Source organism: Chlorocebus sabaeus, chromosome 17 (genome assembly GCF_047675955.1).
Source record: "Chlorocebus sabaeus isolate Y175 chromosome 17, mChlSab1.0.hap1, whole genome shotgun sequence".
Classification (NCBI taxonomy): Eukaryota; Metazoa; Chordata; class Mammalia; order Primates; family Cercopithecidae; genus Chlorocebus; species Chlorocebus sabaeus.
Genome location: NC_132920.1, coordinates 31,800,948 through 31,818,445, shown reverse-complemented (window position 1 = coordinate 31,818,445; position 17,498 = coordinate 31,800,948). Strand labels below are relative to the sequence as shown.

The 17,498-nt window shown below is 49.9% G+C and overlaps 1 protein-coding gene across 2 annotated transcripts; it reads left to right on the top strand.

Moving 5' to 3' along the window:
* The first annotated feature begins 243 nt into the window (after positions 1-243).
* ABHD16A (abhydrolase domain containing 16A, phospholipase) lies at positions 244-16,339 on the top strand. Of its 2 annotated transcripts, XM_007973118.3 has the most exons (20): positions 244-442; positions 1,457-1,513; positions 2,261-2,327; positions 2,573-2,659; positions 6,258-6,343; positions 9,678-9,751; positions 9,966-10,088; positions 11,188-11,302; positions 11,427-11,528; positions 12,527-12,590; positions 12,997-13,046; positions 13,421-13,544; positions 14,178-14,282; positions 14,516-14,579; positions 14,999-15,055; positions 15,201-15,263; positions 15,403-15,479; positions 15,563-15,661; positions 15,759-15,805; positions 16,005-16,339. In XM_007973118.3, the coding sequence occupies exons 1-20, from the start codon at positions 311-313 to the stop codon at positions 16,086-16,088; spliced, it is 1,677 nt and encodes a 558-aa protein (XP_007971309.2). In that variant the 5' UTR covers positions 244-310; the 3' UTR covers positions 16,089-16,339. The 2 variants fall into 2 exon arrangements, with proteins under 2 accessions (XP_007971309.2, XP_072861981.1); XM_073005880.1 differs by lacking the exons at positions 244-442; positions 2,261-2,327 and adding an exon at positions 612-766.
* Positions 16,340-17,498: the final 1,159 nt, after the last annotated feature.

The following is a 17,498-nucleotide window of genomic DNA, read 5'->3' as shown; positions in this document are numbered from 1 at the left end:
TAATCTCACCCCTCGTTTCCGCTGTCGCTCTAGAGTCTGCCAATAATGAGACAGAAAAAAATTACTGAGCTGTGCCTGGTAATTTTCTGATTCTCCGCGTTCCTAAATCTTCCACTAGTTTCGGACCACTGCTGCACCCGTAGCCCCAACTGCGCGAAACTCTTCTCAGGAAGCACTGAAAATGTCGCAACTCGCCCGGAGGCGGAGCCGGTACGGGCTGACGTCAAGGGCACACAACACCTCAGAGGCAGGGAGGGCGGGGCCGGCAGGGGGACCTGCTGCTGGAAGAGCAGCGGCCCGAGCCAGGGCCATGGCGAAGCTGCTGAGCTGCGTCCTAGGCCCCCGGCTGTACAAAATCTACCGGGAGAGGGACTCTGAAAGGGCCCCGGCCAGCGTCCCTGAAACGCCAACGGCAGTCACTGCCCCCCATTCCAGCTCCTGGGTGAGTCGAGTTCCTCCCCGCCGAGGAACGTGGTACAGTCCAAACCCCTTACGGCCTTTGCTCCTCAGAAGTGCCCATAATGGGAAATAAGGGGAGCCTGCTTGTCAAACCAGTCATCCGCAAAGTCTGCGCTCTGTGTGCTTCCTGAGTTAAAGTCACGCCTACGGACTGGCCGCCTCCTTTCTTTTTCGCTCTTTACCGCTTTCTCATTCCGACTGCCACTCCTTGCTCTTTCCTCTCCGCGTCCCCCCACCCTGTCTGTCGTGGTTCGTGCCAGTCCTAGTTGAGTCTTAAGTCCCGGGAAAGAGACCCTGCGCGGACTGGGTAGCCGTTGAATTTTGCCGTCGAACTCCCAATTTCCTCTTTCGCTATGCCTCTTCGTGCCTCCCCCGGCTCCGTTTTTATCTTCCCTTTACCCTCGCCTTGAATTTCAGAATGACTTTTACAGATCCTGTATCCGTAGGTCCTCCCCTCAACCCCCGCCCAACCTAGCCTGGAGACCCGAGTCATTGTATTCTGGAGAGCGGGCGGGTGGTGGTAGGCTGTTCTAAATATTATCTTCCTTTTTATCAGTTGTCTCACATTGTGTTACTGTCTCCTACAAACTGCCCGCTCCTACCCACATTCTCTTCTTAGTCAACTACTCTTATTTCTGATGCTTTTCTTTCCCTCTTAGATTGTCTTGGTGTCTTTCTTCTCAAACTAACCCTTCTCCCCATATGCACGCGCCTGCAATCCATTTTAAACTAGACTGTGGAAAAGGAGCAAAAATCGTCCAATGCTGCTTTCACTTTTGCTTCCAAGTCCAGCTCCCTGTGTTTGTTCCCATGGTCAGGGGTGGGAAATTAGGTTCAGGGTGAGGGTGAGGAAGAGGGTTTTCTGTGGGGGCCGGGGATGTCTCAAGAGAGATAGTCAACGAGAGTAGAACCAGAGGACACACAGCAGAGCTTCTGAAAGGGAAGGAAAAGGACCTGCCAGTGGCAGGGTCCTTAAGGAGGCCATCTGTTTTGGCAGGATACGTACTATCAGCCCCGTGCCCTGGAGAAACATGCTGACAGCATCCTGGCACTGGTATGTCTACCCTGGCATCTGGGACTCTCTGCATCTTTCAGACCCACCTGTCCTCTTGAACTTAGCCTTCCCTAGCTTGGGAGCAACAGTACCCCTGGGGTTGGGGGATGCTCTGGGCTCTGCAGCAGACCTCTCCAACACAGACACACAGACACACTCAAAGTGTGCATACTTGGCACTCCCCTTTGGTATGTAGCACTGCTTTCTCTGGGGGCAGCCTGAGCCATAAGGAAAACATGTTTACTCTTGGGACCATCTGCAGGTGCTAAGTCCTGCAGTTCCCCAGTGACCTGTCCTCCCTGGCAACTAACCTCTTTGGCTGCAGGGACAGCTGTTCGTTCTGGCACAGTTCCTGTGGTGACGTCTGCGCATCTCTTGGGGACCAGGTCAGGGGCTGTCTTGAGCAGGGCCAATTGAAAAGGCTTGATTAACTTGAGTAGACAGAGAGACTGCCTTTAAATGTGATGGAATTATGCCTGGAGATGGAAGACATAATTCTTCCATAATTCCAGAGGAAGAAAATAGAACCTGTACCTAGTTTTCCCAGCCTCCATTACACTGACACACTACTTTTCAACAAATATTGAGCATCTACTGTATTCATGGTGTCATACACCAAATATGATATGATATCCCTCAGGTTGTCCATCTTGCTCAGAGTATAGGCCTGGAATGGCAGGCGTGTGTGTGTGTATGTGTGTGTGTATGTGTGTGTATTGATTGCCTGTCCCTGTCTCTCTGCTGCAGGCTTCAGTATTCTGGTCCATCTCTTATTACTCCTCTCCCTTCGCCTTCTTCTACTTGTACAGGAAAGGTCAGTGTGGTTTCAAAGGTGGTGGGGTAGCAAATGGGCAGGTTGTTGGCAGAGGAGCCAGCTCCCTAAAGAGGAGAGGGGACCTGTGAGGATGGCTTGGCTTCCCTCTTCCATCAGGCATCTTCTTCCTCTTAGGGTATGGCTGTTCCAAACAGGGAGTGTGGGGTGGAGGTTGGGGCTGAACTGGGAAGAGGAGCTGAGGAACACTGCGGAGAAGGTCTCACATTGTCCCTCTCCCTTCCCAGGTTACTTGAGTTTGTCCAAAGTGGTGCCGTTTTCTCACTATGCTGGGACATTGCTGCTACTTCTGGCAGGCGTGGCCTGCCTCCGAGGTAGGTCAAGATGAAACCTGGTTTGAATCTTATCTGTCACTGTCACTGGGTACATATTAAGTACCTTGTGCAAATACAGTTTAGTGATGGGCCCCGAGAGGGAATCATTGAGAATGGTTTAAGGCATGATCTTTTCCTTAAAAGACTTGGGTTATAAATATGAAAACAACAAGGTTTGCTTTTTTTTTTTTTTTTTTTAAGAGAGAGGGTCTCACCATGTTGTTTAGGCTGGTCTCAAACTCCTGAACTCAAAGTGATCCTCCCACCTCAGCCTCCCGAAGTACTGGGATTGTAGATGTGAGCCACTATGCCTGGCTGCTATTATCTAGAAAAGATGCATATACCCTACAACAATTCTATATATGTATACACACTAGGGAAACTCCTCCACATGTATAAACAATATATATGTACAAGAATACAGCATACAACATTGTTTGTAATAATCCTAAGCTGGAAACAACTCCAGTGGCTACTAATAGTAGGATGGATAAAGTATGTTCTGTGCAGCCGGGTGTGGTGGCTCACGCCTATAATCCTAGTACTTTGGGAGGCGGAGGCCAGTGGATCACGAGGTCAGGAGTTTGAGACCAGCCTGACCAACATGGTAAAACCCCATCTCTACTAAAAATACAAAAATTAGCTGGGCGTGGTGGCACATGCCTGTAATCCCAGCTACTCAGGAGGCTGAGGCAGGAGAATAGCTTGAACCTGGGAGGCAAAGATTGCAGTGAGACGAGATTGCACTACTGTACTCCATCTTGGGTGACAGAGCAAGACTCCGTCTCAAAAAAAAAAAAAGAAAAAAAGTTCTGTGCAATAGCCATGCAACAGAACACTATATAGCAATGCAAATGAACAAACTATAGCTACACTCATCAACGCAGATGAAGCCAGGTGTGGTGGCTCATGCCTGTAATCCTAGCAGTTTGGTAGGCTGAGGCGGGCAGATCACCAGAAGTCAGGAGTTCAAGACCCGCCTGTCCAACATGGTGGAACCCCATCTCTGCTAAACATACAAAAAAAAAATTAGCCAGCTATGGTGGTGAGCACCTGTTAATCCCAGCTATTCGGGAGGCTGAGGCAGTAGAATTGCTTGAACCTGAGAGGCAGAGGTTGCAGTGAGCCAAGATTGAGCTACTGCACCGCATCCTGGGCAACAGATCAAGGCTCCATCTCAGAAAAAAATAAAATACAAAAAATTAACTGGGCATGGTGGCACATGCCTGTAGTCTTAACGGCTTGGGAGGCTAAGGTATGAGAATTGCTTGAACCTGGGAGGCAGAGGTTGCAGTGAGCCAAGATAGCACCACTACACTTCAGCCTGGGTGACAGAGCGAGACTCTGTCCCCAGAAAAACAAAAGCAATGCAGATGAATTTCTGAAATGTTGTGTTAAATAGAAGAAGCTAACCACAAAATAATGTATGCAGTGTGATTTCATTTATATAAAATTCGAAAGGGATGCACATGTTTGAGGTAGAACACCAAAGACAACAAGGGCATGGTTTTCTTAAAAGTTCGGAGAGTGATTACCTGGGGTGGGGAAGTACAGAATAGGAGAGACCCCTGCTGAAAGGTGACTGTGTTCTCTTTGTTGACCTAGGTGATAGTCACATGAATGTTTGCTTTGTATTTTTTAAACTGAATATATGTTTTATGTACCTATGTTATATCTCGCAGTTTAAAAAAATAAAGAGGCAGAACAGATCACCTACCCCTAGTGGGTACATAAGATGACAACCAGGTGATGGGCGATGCTTGAACATGAGGGCGTGGTGTCAGGGCTGGATGACTGCCGTTGGGTCCAGGACCTTCTGCCTGAGGTGCTCTACCCCCTGATCTCTGCAGGGCTGGGCTCTCTCCTCAGAGAGGCCTTCCCTGACCACCTTGTCTAAAAGTAGCTCCCACTGCTCAGTTTTGTCTTAATTTTTTATTTTATTTATTTTTAATTTAGAAAAAATACAGAAAAAATTAGCTGGCGCTTGTAATCCCAGCTACTTGGGAGGATGTGGCAGGAGAATCACTTGAACCAGGGAGACGGAGGTTGTGGTGAGCCGAGATCACACCATTGCACTCCAGCCTGGGCAACAAGAGCGAAACTCTGTCTCAAAAAAAAAAAAAAAAAAGGAAAAAGGAAAAATACAGAAAAGTCCACAGAACAAAATATAAAAGACTTTTTAAATTTTTTGATATAAAGTTTTGTGATTTTTTTTTTATATATAGTTTTGTGATATTTGCTTTAAATGCTTTCTGTCAATAAAATACTAAAGCACCACAGTTAGGGTTGGAGTTCCCATTGGAATCCTTTCAGTCCTATCTTCCTCTTTCCTCAGAAGTAATAATTGTCATTTGGTGTGGGGTTTGTTTTTTTTTTCCTGGCACATACCTTTATGAAACATATACCTCATTTCCTCAAATCTAAGCTGCCATCAATTGTAAAATGAATACTAATTTCAGAGTTTTCAAGGGTTAAAAAATATACATCTTAGAATCTATGAAATATACTATCTATAAGCAGTATGTATTATTTTGCACATTTTACAGTTTTGGCATAAATGTTATCACTCCATACAAATCATTCTGCAGCACACGTCATTCTCTCATCATATCGTTTTGGGGGACTACCATTGATGACACATAAAGTTCTAGTTCATTCCTGTTGTATTTTCTTTGTAACACTTATCCCTCTCTGAAATGTTCTTGTTTATTGTCTTCTGGCTCTACCTCACCCCAACCAGAATGCCAGCTCTCTGAGAGCCAGGAGCTGCGTATCTCATTTCCTGCTGAGTCTCCTGTGTGTAGAATGGTGCCTGCCTGGCACACGACACCTGCCAGGTCAGTAAGGAGAGAAGTTAGGGTTTGAGGTGCCTCAGCAGTGAAAGGAGAGTGGATGCAATCACTGGGTGTGTAAGTGAAAAGAGAGAAGAGAGAGTCAGCACTGAGAGTTGCTTCTGCTTCAGAGAGGAAAGCAGAAAGGAGGCAGGAGAGGAACTGTTCAGGAATTAGAAGGAGTCAAGGATGGGCCCAGGAAGCAGAGGCAGGAAGAATCTTGAGGGACAGGAAGAATGCTGAGTGGTACAGTTGAAGAGAATGAGGATGGAAGAGTCAGGGATTCAGTGCGGAAGTAATTATGGGTAGGAGCTGGAGACTATGAAACCAGACGGCAAGGGGCTAGGATATACAGAAAAGAGGCAGAAAGCAAGCACTGGAGAAGAGTGGCAGTGAAAAATAGAGAAATTTGATTTTCACAAGGGAGAACAGTATTATAAGACAGTGTTTAATAGTGTCATATAATAGGTTATATGACAGTGTTTAAAGACTGAGGAAAATGAACATTCTGAAAGATGGTAGGTTAAGGATCATCTGTAGAGACACAAACTGCAGAAGCTATGGAGAAGAAGCATCCTGTAGCCAGTTGCTGGATTTGGAGGAAGAGGGTTGGCTCAGGTCTATTTCTCCACATCCTATGCCCTCAGTTCCTTTTTCTTTCACTTCTTTCAGGGCCTTCTCTTAGCCCGTTTCCAATTGTTTTCCTAAAACCTAGGCATTCTGCTTTCCAGTTTTCCTAGCACTGTTTCCTGTCCTTTTTCTACCAGGCATTGGCCGCTGGACCAACCCCCAGTACCGGCAGTTCATCACCATCTTGGAAGCAACGCATCGGAACCAGTCTTCAGAAAACAAGGTGAGAGACTCTAAGAAAAGTGCCACACAGGTGCCCAATAGCAGCTTCCTCAGTTGTCCCTCAGAGCACCGGACACTGGCTTCTGCAGGAAGAGGAGGTGTGTTTTACCACCTACCACACTGGGTGTTTGTTTGCACATTGCTGTATCTCGTCTCTCCTTCATTAGTGAACTGTCCACCTGAGAAATTTTTCTTCCCTACCACTTCTAATGGAATATTCTGCTAGAACAATCTTCCCTCTCCCTCACCTGCAAGAACTGGCTAAACTAGAAACATTCCACAATGTTTCTTTTTTCTTTTTCTTTTTTTTTTTTTGAGACGGAGTCTCGCTCTGTCCCCCAAGCTGGAGTGCAGTGGTGCGATCTCGGCTCACTGCAAGCTCCGCCTCCCGGGTTCACGCCATTCTCCTGCCTCAGCCTCCCGAGTAGCTGGGACTACAGGCGCCCACCACTGCGCCCGGCTAATTTTTTCTATTTTTAGTAGAGACGGGGTTTCACCGTGGTCTCGATCTCCTGACCTTGTGATCCGCCCGCCTCGGCCTCCCAAAGTGCTGGGATTATAGGCGTGAGCCACCGCGGCCGGCCCCAATGTTTCTTTTTTCTTTTCTTTTTTTTTTTTTTGAGATGGAGTTTCGCTCTTTTTGCCTAGGCTGGAATGCAATGGCATGATCTCAGCTCACTGCAACCTCTGCCTCCCGGGTTCAAGTGATTCTCCTGTCTCAGTCTCCTGAGTAGTTAGGATTATAGGCACGCGGCGCCCACGCCCACTAATTTTTGTATTTTTAGTAGAGATGGGGTTTCACCATATTGGTCAGGCTGGTCTCGAACTCATGACCTCAGGCGATCTGCCTGCCCGGCCTCCCAAAGTGCTGGGATTACAGGCGTGAGCCACCACGCCTGGCCTCTTTTTTTTTTTTTTCCTTTGAGACAGTCTCACTCTGTTACTCAGGCCAAAGTGCAGTGGTACAATCTCAGTTTACTACAACCTCCACCTCCCGGGTTTAAACGATTCTCATGCGTCAGCCTCCTGAGTAGCTGGAATTACAGGCGTGCACCACCATGCCCAGCTAATTTTTGTATTTTTAGTAGAGACAGGGTTTCACCATGTTGGCCAGGCTAGTCTTGAATTCGTGACCTCAGATGATCTGCCCGCCTTGGCCTTCCAAAGTGTTGGGATTACAGGTGTGAGCCACTGTGCCTGGCCCACAGTGTTTCTTTTTTTTTTCTTTTGAGATGGAGTTTTGCTCTTGTTGCCCAGGCTGGAGTGCAATGGCATGATTCCAGCTCACTGCAACCTCTGCCTCCTGGGTTCAAGCGATTCTCCTGCCTCAGCCTCCCAAGTAGCTGGGATTACAGGCATGCACCACCACACTCGGCTAATTTTGTATTTTTAGTAGAGATGGGGTTTCGCCATGTTGGTGAGGCTGGTCTCAAACTCCTGACCTCAGGTGATCCACCTGCCTTGGCCTCCCAAAGTGCTGGGATTAGAGGCGTGAGCCACTGCACCCAGCCCACAATGTTTCTTAGAAGGTAGTTTTCTCTGTATCACAGCAGCTCAGTTCTATAAATGTTTATTTTTGTTGTATACACTGAATACCATGCTATCCTTGTTTGTGGATGGGACAAGGTGGACAGGTATGTCCACTCCTGTGACTGGGAGTACAGCATGGTGCCAGGAGGGAGAAAAGCTGGGGCTCAGTGTCCTGGGAATTGTGCCAGGCCAGCTGGTGCTGAACTGTGATTATCTTTGAGGATGGGCTTTGGGGCCCCGTAAAGCTCTTTCTGTTATGGGAGGTTTCTGGGATCAAATAGCTATGACCACCGTCATCGCATTCCTGGCTATTCCACACTATTTATGGAGCTGTGTAATGATGCCCTGTACTATGCTACTGGCTGAGGCATTTGGCACACACTTTTCTGATTCTCACGACAGCTGAGCGAGGTGGAATTATTACCCTTATTTGTAAATTTGAGAAAACAGAGGCAAAAAGAGGTTAAGTGACCCATTCAGAGTCATAGAGCAAGAAAGTGGCTAAGTCCAGATTTGAGAGCAGGTCTGAGCAAAGCCTGCCTGAAATTTGCTTTTATTCATCTTGTTTTGCCATTTACCTTTTTGTATAATTTTTCTATTGCTCTCTGTTATTCAAATTATTTTTGAAGTGTCAAAAAATTTCTGTGCAGAAAATGAAAACCCTCAAAATAGAGTGCTGGGAGCTCAGGGGACAATACAGTCAAGTATTAAGACACAGCTAGGCCAGGCGCGGTGGCTCACGCCTGTAATCCCAGCACTTTGGGAGGCCAAGGCGGGTGGATCACGAGGTCAGGAGATCGAGACCATCCTGGCTAACACAGTGAAACCCATCTCTGCTAAAGATACAAAAATTAGCCGGGCATGGCAGTGGGCACCTGTAGTCCCAGCTACTCGGGAGGCTGAAGCAGGAGAATGGCGTGAACCCGGGAGGCAGAGCTTGCAGTGAGCCAAGATGGCGCCACTGCACTCCAGCCTGGATGACAGAGCGAGACTCTGTCTCAAAAAAAAAAAAAAAAAAAAAAAAAAAAAGACGCAGCTCCCACTGTCCTCAAAAAACATGTGGAGCTGGCGAGGTGGTTCATGCCTACAATTCCAGCACTTTTGGAAGCTGAGGCAGGAGGATCGCTTCAGCCCAGGAGTTTGAGACCAGCCTGGGCAACATAGTAAGACCTTGTCTCTAAAGAAAATTTTAAAAATTAGCTGGGCATAGTAGCACACGTCTGTAGTCCCAGCTACTCCAGAGGCTGAGGTAGGGGGATCACTTGGGCCTGGGAGTTTGAGGCTGCAGTGAGGGCTAAGTAGGAGCATCATTTGGGCCTGGGATTTTGAGGCTGCAGCCTCTTCTCTGTCTCACTCAACCTTGGATCTGTCGGTGTGATCTGCTGGGAGATTTCTAAGCCTCTAAGATAGTACCCCATAAGGGACCCAGGTGGGGAATAGACCGTGACCAGCCAGCGGCCCCCTTCTACCCCATCACTCAAAAGCACTAGCACCTTCAGCCTCTCCTCCTGGGGGTGGGTCAGGCTTCGTTTTTTAGAAAAGCAGAGTGTTAGGTTCCTAGCTTGGAAGAGGGCAGACAGGCCAGTCCTGATACCTGATGGGGCATACCATCTCGCCTGATTTTCTGGTCCCATTAGAATTTTCCATCTGAGAATTGGGAGGGTGTTGACCTCTGCTTGGTTTCCCCATGATGTATGGGGATCAGACCCCTGGATAACAAAGATGTTTTTGAGGGTGGGTAGGAGGGCCTCCCCTGAGTTCTCAACACCCCTTTTCCTCCCCTTTTACTCTCGTGTCCACTGCAGAGGCAGCTTGCTAACTACAACTTTGACTTCCGGAGCTGGCCAGTCGACTTCCACTGGGAAGAACCCAGCAGCCGGTGAGGCCCCAGTTCTTTTGCTCTATTCCCCCCTTGGAACCATTCCAGATAATCCCTGCCCTGCCCTGTCCCCCCACCTCCATGCCCTCTCAGGTCATAGTGCCTGCCTTCCAGTGCCATTATGTCATTCCTAGTCCCCCACTGTTCTCCAGATCTCAGACGTCCAGCTTGCTGCTCCTGACCCCATCCTTCCCTGCATCTTTCCCTTCCTCAGGAAGGAGTCTCGAGGGGGCCCTTCCCGCCGGGGTGTGGCCCTGCTTCGCCCAGAGCCCCTGCACCGGGGAACAGCAGACACCCTCCTCAACCGGGTTAAGAAGCTGCCTTGTCAGATCACCAGGTGGGAAATGGCAGGGAGGAGAGGCCTGCTGGGGTGGAGGGGCCATTTCAGGAGGGCTCTGGGAGTGGATGCTCCATTGTAAAATAGCTGTCACTCATTGGGCCTAGTGTCGTATGGTTTGTGTAAATCATTTATGGCAAAGTCATTTTTATCCACATTTATATTTGAAGAAAAGAGGCTCAGAGAGGTCTGGAGTCTCAAAGATAGTAAGTGAAGAACTGGGATATGAACAAAAGCTCCTTCAGTGAGGCTGAGAAGGAGCAGTGGGGGTGGGGTGGGGTGGTGGTGGGGAGGACACCTGTAGCTAGGGCAGGCTCTGGTGGCATCTGTGTACCCATCGTGGCCCCTCTGCCCCATTGTTATTCCACCTTGGCTCCGGGCCCCTGTGCGCCTCTGTGTCTGCACCTGTGATGAACCTGCCCTGCAAGGTTGCTGAGGAGATTAAGTAAGGTAACATGTTCTGAAGGGCTCCTGCCTTGCCTGGGTGCTTGAGAGCACGTGGTAAATCCCAAATAAAGCTCAGTCGTGGGTACTGATGATGTCAGAAGGAACAGAAATAACCACCTATATCTTACAGTGGAACAGACACTGGGAATTTTCTATTGCTGGGAGTTAGGAGGCAGCTTCTAGAATACCAGGGAACAGGGTGGACTTAGTGGTTGGTCGTTGACAGTGTGCTAATTGGTCAGGAAGGGAAGCCATATTTGAGGTTTTGAATTACAACCATCATTTTTTAAAGTATTATTTATTTGGGGACCTTTAATATGTTGTACTTAGATTTTAAGAAATCATAATCTGATAACTTTGCATTTATTATGTATAGAAAGTACATCATAAAACTCTCAGAATTCTGTACATACAGGATATATGTGTACTGAGCCACAATATAAAATATTTATCTTACAAAGGTTGCACTAAGAAAAGTTTGAAAAACATCAGCCTAGTACATATTTCATTAAGGCTTGAAAGAGGAAAGTAAAGCTGTGAAAGTCAGAGGTGAAGCAGGCCTTACAGTCTGTGAGTGTCCCCAGCACAGTGTCCCCAGCACAGTTCCCACGCCTCACCAGGGTTGGGGTTTGTTAACCTGTGTTCCCCACAGCTACCTGGTGGCGCACACCCTGGGGCGCCGGATGCTGTATCCAGGCTCTGTGTACCTGCTCCAGAAGGCCCTCATGCCTGTGCTGCTGCAGGGCCAGGCCCGACTGGTGGAAGAGGTGAGGCTTCCCTGCCCGCCCATCCCCTACAGCCCTACCCTCCCACCCCCACCTTGTCCGCCCCACCCTTGTCATGTGGCCTTCTGCCCCTTGGCAACCTGACCATTGCATCTTCCCTACTCAGTGTAATGGGCGCCGGGCAAAGCTGCTGGCCTGTGATGGCAATGAGATTGACACCATGTTTGTGGACCGGCGGGGGACAGCTCAGCCCCAGGGACAGAAGCTGGTAAGAGGGAGCAGGGATCCCAGAGGTGGGGTGACTGTGAGGAAGGCAGCAGAGGTCTGGGGACCCCAATGCTATAGCATCTCCCTGGAGGAACCACTACTGGGATAATCCCATCTCCTAGCTCCACCCTAAAGACCTTGTGATGTAGTGAAACCCTGTGATAGAGAAACAGATGAAGTAGGAGAGACATTCAAGAACCAGAAACTAATATTAATAGTTACCACTTCGACAGCACTTCACACTTACATATATTTCTCATATGTATATATGAAGCATATATATTTAATTCTCACAACAATCCGTGAGGTAGTTACTGCTTATGTTAGCCCATTTTATAGGAGATGAAACTGAGGCACAGAAAACCTTTCCTGGACCTCACAGTAAGTAGTAGAGCTGGTACTTGGACCCACGCAGCCTGGCTTCAAAGTCTTCTGCCTCCATGAAGCAGCCATGGAAAGAGCACTAAGCCAGGAGTCTAGGGAGCTGGGTTCTAGTCCTGGCTCTGCCCATCTGCTATGAGAGTTCATGCAAATCCCACCACCCGTGGGCTTCAGCTTGGGGCGCCATGGCATTACAGTTTATCTGACTATAAGACTGGAGCTCAGAGAGGGATAGGGAGAGCAGTCAGAGAGGGATAGAGAGAGCAGTCAGCATACCACACAATAGCAATGGTCACAGAAGATAACAGACCCGAAAACTAGAAAGGAAAAACATCTCCATAGTCCCTTTCCTGAGAGAGACCCAGCTGGTAATCTTCCAAGGAAAAGTGGACATGGCTGGGTGGTCAAGCAGTTCAGCCTCTGAGGAGTATTTGTAATCCCTTTGCTTCTCCTCTTATGGACCCTGTGGAATGAGAAGCTTCCATTCCCCTTGGAGAAAACAGAGACCTGCCCTTTCCTCTTCCCTGCAAAGCTCTTCATGGGCTGCCCTCCTTGCCCAAAGGGAGTTTTTCAGTCCCAACTTGGCCCCCCAGCCCTTCCTTCCTGCCTCCTTCCTAGGTGATCTGCTGTGAGGGGAATGCTGGGTTTTACGAGGTGGGCTGCATCTCCACACCCCTGGAAGGTAGGATGGTGACTCAGCCTCCTTGTCTCCGCCCTTTGAAGGGAATGTCCCTGCCTCCCACACTGATCTGACCTCCCCTGGCCTCCACTTTCTCTGGGTGAGGTTTTGAGTCTCTCAGCTTTAGGGAAAAGTCCACTCGCCATTTGCTTTGATAACCTTACATCCCTCCCCTGGCCTGTGTCCCTAATTATGCTTTTCATTCTGTTCCATTCCCCTACCACACACCCCACACAGTCACACGTCTCTCCCTGTACTGCCTCAGAACCTTTGGTGTCATCTCCTATTCTGGGAAGGCTTGCAGTTATTTGCCTCTAAGCTGGGGAGTACTTCTGCTCTTCCTTCCCCCAGGGATGGAGAAAGGGGTGTGGGCCATAAGGTCTCAGTTCCTCCTCCCTCTTTGTTACAGCTGGATATTCAGTCCTGGGCTGGAATCATCCAGGTTTTGCTGGAAGCACGGTGAGACCATCTCAGGAATCCCTTCCTTTTCCTGAAGTATGTCTGTTTCCCTCTGGTCAGCCATTGGAGGGAGGAGAGGGGCTGTGGATTTCTTGAAGGGCCTCCCACTCACCTGAGAGCTGGGGGCTAGGAGGTTGTGAAGGCAGAATTGGGAGCCATGCCCCCATCCCCACAGTGGGGGGCTGGCAGGAGAGGTGGAAGTGGATCTCATTGTACACATCCGTCTTCTGGAAAGAACAACCTCTCCTACCATCCCTTCCTTCTACACCTTCTCTGTCTGTCATAGGTGGCTGCAGGAGGGGTCCACGTTGGGAGGGACAGGTGAGCTGGCCTTTGGTGCTGACACAATCCTGACTTTGCCCTTCTTCCTGCAGGGAGTGCCGTTCCCGCAGAATGAGGCCAATGCCATGGATGTGGTGGTCCAGTTTGCCATCCACCGCCTGGGCTTCCAGCCCCAGGACATCATCATCTACGCCTGGTCCATCGGCGGCTTCACTGGTACCAGCCTCCTTCCCATCCGCCCACTTTAGACACATTCATGACCACCTAGCCCCACCCAGGAGAGGTGGGGAAATGCACTGGTGGCCCTGGGGTGGGGTGGAGGCTCAAGGAAGAAGAGAGAGGAAGTAGAATATCTGAGTGGGCCTGGAAGAAGCTATCGTATTTGTATACACTTCACCTTTCCTTCCCCTCTTGTGCCCAGTCATTAAAAGGAAAAGCAGACCCAGGTCGTGGGTGGGGAGATCACGGAAAGTGAATGTTTCCTGCCTGTTATCTTCATTGCACTGTCTCCAGTGTTCTATCCCCATCCTCTCCAGACAGTTCCCTGACCAAGTGAAGTAGGTTAAGAAAAAAAACAAGGAATAACATAGGGGGAATGGGCCGGGCGCGGTGGCTCAAGCCTGTAATCCCAGCACTTTGGGAGGTCGAGACGGGCGGATCACGAGGTCAGGAGATCGAGACCAGCCTGGCTAACATGGTGAAAACCCGTCTCTACTAAAAAAAAAAAAAAAAAAAAAGAAACATAGGGGGAATGGGGTTGGCCTACAGGGTAAGTGGGATGAGAGCATGGGTGGTGAGGAGAAAGGAGCCTTTCTCAGTTCTTACTTTTCTTCCCTGCCCTGGTACCAGCCACGTGGGCCGCCATGTCCTACCCAGATGTTAGTGCTGTGATCCTGGATGCCTCCTTTGATGACCTGGTGCCCTTGGCCTTGAAGGTCATGCCAGACAGCTGGAGTGAGTGCATCTCCCAGGCCTGCCCTTCCTGGGAAGGGGTGGTCTGGAACTGGGAACTGTTCTAACTGAGATGGCCCCCTTTTCCTTGGGTGGGGTGTAAGTCACCCCATTGTTGGAAGCAGGAGGATTCCTTTCTCTGGGGGCCTCAGTTTTCTTTCTCCGTGAACAGTGAGGACCTTTATGTTGGGCAAAGGCTTTGTCTCTGCCATCCCTTCACCTTTATCCCACTCTAGGGGGCCTGGTGACCAGGACCGTGAGGCAGCATCTCAATCTAAACAATGCGGAGCAGCTGTGCAGGTGAGCGCCGGCCAGCATCCAGCATCGAACACCTGCCCCCTAAACAGCTCTGCTGGGCACTTAAACGCTGAAACCAGTACTAAAGTGCAAGTTGGTAAAAGGCCACTGGATCACATCCCAAGTGACCCTGCCACCACCTCAACTGGCCTCAACTGGCCCTCCCAGGTCCCCTGGGACTCTGGACCACCTCAGGATCTGGTAACCAAAGGATTAAGGCCTGGCACAGCAGGGGTCTCCCAGCAGGGCCAGACTGAACCATGCCCATTCTTAAATATTCCCTCTCACCCCTGAGTGAAGGGCTTGGTCACAGACTGTGCTGTAGCAGGGGATAAGAATGCTTCCAGTGCAGGGATGGGGGTGGGCCAGTTGTCACCTGTCTCCCTCTGAGCTCTCCCTTCCCACTGCTCTGTTCTCTGAAGATACCTGGGTCCTGTACTGCTGATCCGGAGAACCAAGGATGAGATCATCACTACCACGTGAGTGCTTGGGAAGGTCAGCCCTCGCCAATCCCAGAGATGGCCAGGAATTTTCCCCTCCCACCTCTGCTCACCAGAAACCCGGGTATCTAGACCTTTCCTCCTAACCTCCAGCCCCTCCAGGGTACATTCTTCTCACCCCTAGGGTTCCTGAGGACATCATGTCCAACCGAGGCAATGACCTCCTGCTGAAGCTCCTGCAGCATCGGTGAGAGCCAGGGTGTGTGCGTGCTGGGAGCAGTGTACACGCACAGATACCGACACCAGCATAGGGAAGGAGGGAGAAAGGCTCAGGAATGGTGAATGAAAAAAATCAGCCCTGACCTGTCCTGGTGCTTCCTCTGTAGGTATCCCCGGGTGATGGCAGAGGAGGGTCTTCAAGTGGTGAGGCAGTGGTTGGAGGCCTCCTCACAGCTGGAGGAAGGTGAGAAGGGATCCAGTGAGGCTTGGGGCGGGGGCCCAGCAAGGTCAGGTTGCTGACTGGCTGTCATCTCTCTCCCTGACCAGCCTCAATTTACAGCCGATGGGAGGTGGAAGAGGACTGGTGTCTGTCTGTCCTCCGCTCCTACCAGGCAGAACATGGGCCTGACTTCCCCTGGAGCGTGGGTAAGGAGCTCCTGGGGCAGGAAAGGGGGTGGGAAGAGCCTAGGAACGGGATGAATACCCACATGTGTGGCCTGTTTTGAGCACCTCCTCTCGGCAGGGGAGGACATGAGTGCAGATGGACGGCGGCAGCTGGCTTTGTTTCTGGTGAGCTGAGTAGGAAGTAGGAAGGGTTCTTGAATGGCCAGGGCTCACATAGGGGGACTGGGAATACCCTATAAGCATTGGAAGTGGCAGCTTTTGTAGAGTGGCTGGTGGGTGTGGAGGCGAAGGGTGGGGAGGGAGTCCAGTGGTTGCCCCTCCCTACAGTGCTCTGTACCCCACCTGTCCCACCTCCTTTCCTCAGGCTCGGAAGCATCTGCACAACTTTGAGGCCACTCACTGCACCCCACTCCCAGCCCAGAACTTCCAGATGCCCTGGCACCTCTAGGGACCACACTGGGACTCATTATGGAAGAATGGGGTGAGAGGAGACATGAGGAAAGACCCTCTTATTTGTGATTCTCTGTGTTCATGTTGCTGTTTATAGTTTGTGGAAAGTGGGGGACCATCCCCCTTCTCACCACTGTTCCTCTTGCTCGTTTCCCCTCATTCATGTGGCTATACTTAACCTTCTCCAACATACATCTTGCATTACATGAATGAATTATTCCTAATAATAAAAAGGTATTTTTTCTACTATCTGGCTAATTATATAACTTCTCAAGTGTCTGGGGAGCCAGGGGCAGGTAATGAGGAGAGCAGAGGCCCCAAAGAGCTTTGGGAAACCCTAACCCTAGACAGCTCATCTAACCCTTCCCATCTCTGTGTCCTCCCAGGCCTTCAGCCCCTAACCTGAGCTATCTTCAGGCAGCAGGTCCCCAAACCTCCCCCTTCCCTGGTGTGCCTACTGTTACCACAACTGTGCAGCCTCCCTGGCCCATCCCACCTCCTTCCTCAGTTCTTCCTGCATACAACCACCCCAGGAGCCTGTGGTTGCCCCCTCCTGCTTATGGCTCGTGAGCTTTCTAGGATCCAATTTCACCTACCCAGTGCTTCTATTGGTTTCCAGGTTCAACCTGCATGATGTTACTAGCAGTGCCCCCAATTTTCCTTGCTCACCTCTTGTTTTCCTCGTGAGGAGTAAGGAAGGGCCTGCTCCCCATGTCTTATGCAGCAAACCCTGCACACCCACCTTGCCATGTCGTCAGGTCTCTGTCCTCATAGCCTTTTTGCAGTTCAGCAAACACAGGCCCTGCTAGGGCCTGAGGGCCAGGTGCCAAGGACTCATGTCTTCTCAGAGCCATATTTTGCCTTTTGGACAGCTCTGTTAGAAGCAGCAGCTTGGGCTGTACCTGAGGACATTGGCTCCCCATAACTTCCATCTATCTCTAATCTTTGGACCTTGTGGAACACAATGAATGAGTCCCTCTTCCACTGGTTTGTTGCCTGGTTTTTTTTGTTTTTGTTTTTGTTTTTTTTGAGACGGAGTCTCACTCTGTTGGCCAGGCTGGAGTGCAGTGGCACAATCTCAGCTCACTGCAACCTCCGCCTCCCAGGTTCAAGCGATCTTCCTGCCTCAGCCCCACTAGTAGTAGCTGGGATTACAGGCATATGCCACCATGCCTGTCTAATTTTTGTATATTTAGTAAAGACGAGGTTTCACCATGTTGGCCAGGCTGGTCTCAAACTCCTGACCTCAGGTGATCCGCCCGCCTCGGCCTCCCGAAGTGCTGGGATTACAGGCATGAGCCACTGCGCCTGGCCGATGGCCACTTTTTCATTTGGAAACTTCTCTTTTCCAGATGAAAGACCCCAAGGCTTATCACCCTGAGTTCATTGTGGTTTTGTTTTGTTTTGT

What these genes read in the sequence shown, in the direction of transcription:
- ABHD16A (XM_007973118.3), top strand. Translation starts at nt 311, where the DNA reads ATGGCGAAGCTGCTGAGCTGCGTCCTAGGCCCCCGGCTGTACAAAATC. An exon ending in AGGCGTGGCCTGCCTCCGAG is followed by an intron (nt 2,660 to 6,257) that starts GTAGGTCAAGAT and finishes TTTTTCTACCAG; the next exon opens with GCATTGGCCGCTGGACCAAC. An exon ending in AGGCCCGACTGGTGGAAGAG is followed by an intron (nt 11,303 to 11,426) that starts GTGAGGCTTCCC and finishes TTCCCTACTCAG; the next exon opens with TGTAATGGGCGCCGGGCAAA.